The sequence below is a fragment of the Lolium perenne genome, chromosome 6 (assembly GCF_019359855.2).
Source record: "Lolium perenne isolate Kyuss_39 chromosome 6, Kyuss_2.0, whole genome shotgun sequence".
NCBI lineage: Eukaryota > Viridiplantae > Streptophyta > Magnoliopsida > Poales > Poaceae > Lolium > Lolium perenne.
Genome location: NC_067249.2, coordinates 89,441,900 through 89,444,996, shown reverse-complemented (window position 1 = coordinate 89,444,996; position 3,097 = coordinate 89,441,900). Strand labels below are relative to the sequence as shown.

The window sequence follows — 3,097 nt, the reverse complement described above, 5'->3', positions numbered from 1 at the left end:
GACATGACTTTGTGCTCACAAATGCTTATTTATTGTCTGCTAGTGATCTTTGTTAGAGGTGATTGACACATGTAGAATGTATCGTGAACTTTGGTGTTTATTCCATGATATTTGCATGATATGAGAGGTTCCCTACATATTTTTTTGGGATTTTCCACAAAATGCTCTTTCATTTGTTTCTAATGTTGCAGAAGAGGAAACCTCTATTTTGCGTGGTTTTGAGTTATACTGACCTTTCGGATGTTAAATGAACCCCAATGTATTTGCCAAGAGGATGAAAAGAAACAATCGTAACTAATTAGCCACATTTTAGTAATCCGAGACAAATCATCAATTCCTGAAATACGCCTAAAAAATAAGGGATTGCTTTGGCCGTGGTTACCGGAAGCATTTTCCAGGAATGTGATGAAATCTAACTACCATTAGGCCCACGCATGCATGTCGTTGGTGCAATGTAATGCGATAGAGGAGGCCGATGGATCGACGGGCGGCCCCGATACCCAGCCGGGGAGCCTCGATACCCACCAAAGTTAACCCGACGCCGCCATCAAACACAGCCTGAGATCCAGTGAACCAAAGCGAGTAAAACGTGAGCCCCTTCGGCCTTTAGCGCGTCAAGTCGCGGGGTCGGTCGGCCCACCGCCCACGCCCGGCAGGCATGAGTATGTTCGTTGCAGCAAGGCTATCATGACAGCTAACACATGTGCGGTTGTTCTCAAAAAAAAAAAAGGTAACACATGTGCGGATCTCCTGTGTCAGCTATATGGATGGTTTGGGCTATATAAGCACGACGTGCAAACCTCCCGTACCATTGCAAAACGTCCAACCCAACAGGAGCTGCCCAAAGTACTAGAGCGGGTTTAGCAGACACAAGTACGCCCTTAGGTCCTTGTCATCACCTAGCTAGCTATATGGGGAGCCTGCCACCTCTTGACGCCCCATTGCCACTTGGTCCCGAGGCATTCTTCGATGAGTCGCGCCCGGTGATCGACTTTCTCAACGGCTACTACCGCGACATCGAGAGTTACCCTGTCCGGCCCGACGCCGAGCCAGGGTGGCTCCGGACGCTTCTACCGGACTCGCCGCCCGAACACGGCGATCCGGTGGAAGCTATACTGGAGGATGTGCAGCAACACATCGTCCCGGGACTGACACACTGGCAGAGCCCAAACTTCTTCGCCTACTTCCCGGCAAACGGGAGCGCGGCCGGGCTGGTGGGTGATATGCTTACATCCGGTCTCAACGTGGTACCCTTCTCTTGGGCCTCCTCGCCGGCCGCAACAGAGCTTGAGAGCATCGTCGTGGACTGGATGTGCAAGCTGCTAGGGCTCCCCGACCGCTTCCTATTCTCCGGCGGCGGTGGCGGTGTGCTGCATGGAAGCACCTGCGAAGGCGTGGTGTCCACGCTTGCGGCCGCACGCGATCGCGCCCTAAGAAGCTTGGGGCATGAAGGCATCGTGAGGCTGGTGGTCTACGCCTCCGATCAGAGCCACGCCACCTTCCAGAAGGGCGCCAGCATCATCGGTATTCCGCCAGCCAACTTCCGCATCATCCCAACGTCGGCATCGTCGGGGTACGGCCTCACAGCTGACAGCGTTTGCGACGCGGTGGAGGCCGACATTGCCAGCGGGCTCGTGCCCTTGTACCTCTGCGCCACCATTGGCACTACCGGGGTCGGCGCCGTCGACCCTGTGCGGGGTCTCGGCGAGGTGGCACGACGGTATGGCATGTGGCTACACGTCGACGCCGCATTCGTCGGAAGCGCTCTGATCTGCCCCGAGTTCCGGGACTGCATCGACGGCGCCGAGCTCGCGGATTCCGTGAGCATGAACCCGCACAAGTGGTTCCTCACCAACATGGACTGCTGCTGCCTGTGGGTTGCCAACCCACAAGTTCTTACCTCCGCACTGTCGACGAATCCGGAGTACCTCAACAATATCGGCAAGGGATGCACAGAGGTGATCGACTACAAGGACTGGCAGATTGCATTGTCGCGCCCTTTCCGTGCCATGAAGCTATGGGTGGTCCTGCGGCGCCACGGCGCAGCAGGGATGAGGGCACACATACGGAGGCACGTCGAAATGGCCAAGTGGTTCGAGCGGATGGTCACAGCGGACGAACGGTTCGAGGTCATGACGGCGAGGAGCTTCTCCCTCGTGACCTTCCGCCTCCGCCCACAGTATGAGCTAGAGGGTGAGCTTGCTGTGGACGCCTTGAACCGCAAGCTCCTCGTGGCCATCAACACAAGCGGACGGGCGTTCATGACACACTTTGTGGTGGATAACAAGTTTGTTATCCGTATGGCCATGGGCGGAGCCATGACGCAGATGCGCCACGTCCGGGACGCATGGAAGCTTGTCAAGGAGAAGGCTAAGGAAGTCGGTGCCCTTCCAAGAGAGTCCGCACAACTCAGGGAGATGAATTAAGCATCAACACTGGAACCAATCCACCGCCAGTACAATATTTCTTAATTGTAATATATGTGGCATGAAGCTACTCCGGCCAGATTTGCCTTTTGTGTGGAGTACTGTTACCTGCAATTTGATAAATAAGACGAGCATGTTTTTCCAGATTTGTCTTTACTTGAATTTTTTCTACTGGTAGCAAATATACCCTATATAAAAGTTGGACTGTTTCACGCTCTTGAATTGATCGGTGCACTGTTGAAACACATTTTCTATCCAATTATCTTGTGACGCGTACGTGATTGTCCTATTAAATCGGGTGCTCAGCTTTTCATTTTTCTTTTTTTGTTTGGTCGCTTTGCTTCCCCTTTCCTGCTGGTTTCGTTCCTTTTATTTCCGGTTGCCGGTAGCCTTGGTCTGGTCAAAGCGGTACACGCTCAAATGATCCAAGAGGCAACACGCGTCCTCCGTGGGCTCCACCCTGTACAGGAGAGGCCTTGGCCCATCCGCCCCTCATCTCTCCCGAAGCATCCGCCTGGCTCCCTCATCTCTCGCCTCCCCGTGCATTCCCGTCCTCCTTCTCTTCCTCACGGTCGGCCGGAGAATGTGCCGAGGGAGAGCGTAAAGCAGCGGTGGGGTTGGAGCGGCGCTGGGCAAGCTCGAGGGCGAGGAAACGGCGGCGTCCAGCGCTC

At 54.6% G+C, this 3,097-nt stretch overlaps 1 protein-coding gene across 1 annotated transcript; it reads left to right on the top strand.

Moving 5' to 3' along the window:
• Positions 1-826: 826 nt before the first annotated feature.
• LOC127320993 (tyrosine decarboxylase 1-like) lies at positions 827-2,570 on the top strand. Its single transcript, XM_051350053.2, has one exon. The coding sequence runs from the start codon at positions 912-914 to the stop codon at positions 2,424-2,426; it is 1,515 nt and encodes a 504-aa protein (XP_051206013.1). The 5' UTR covers positions 827-911; the 3' UTR covers positions 2,427-2,570.
• Positions 2,571-3,097: the final 527 nt, after the last annotated feature.

Bases quoted from the DNA above. Each gene is read 5' to 3' on its own strand.
- LOC127320993 (XM_051350053.2), top strand. From the start codon at position 912: ATGGGGAGCCTGCCACCTCTTGACGCCCCATTGCCACTTGGTCCCGAG.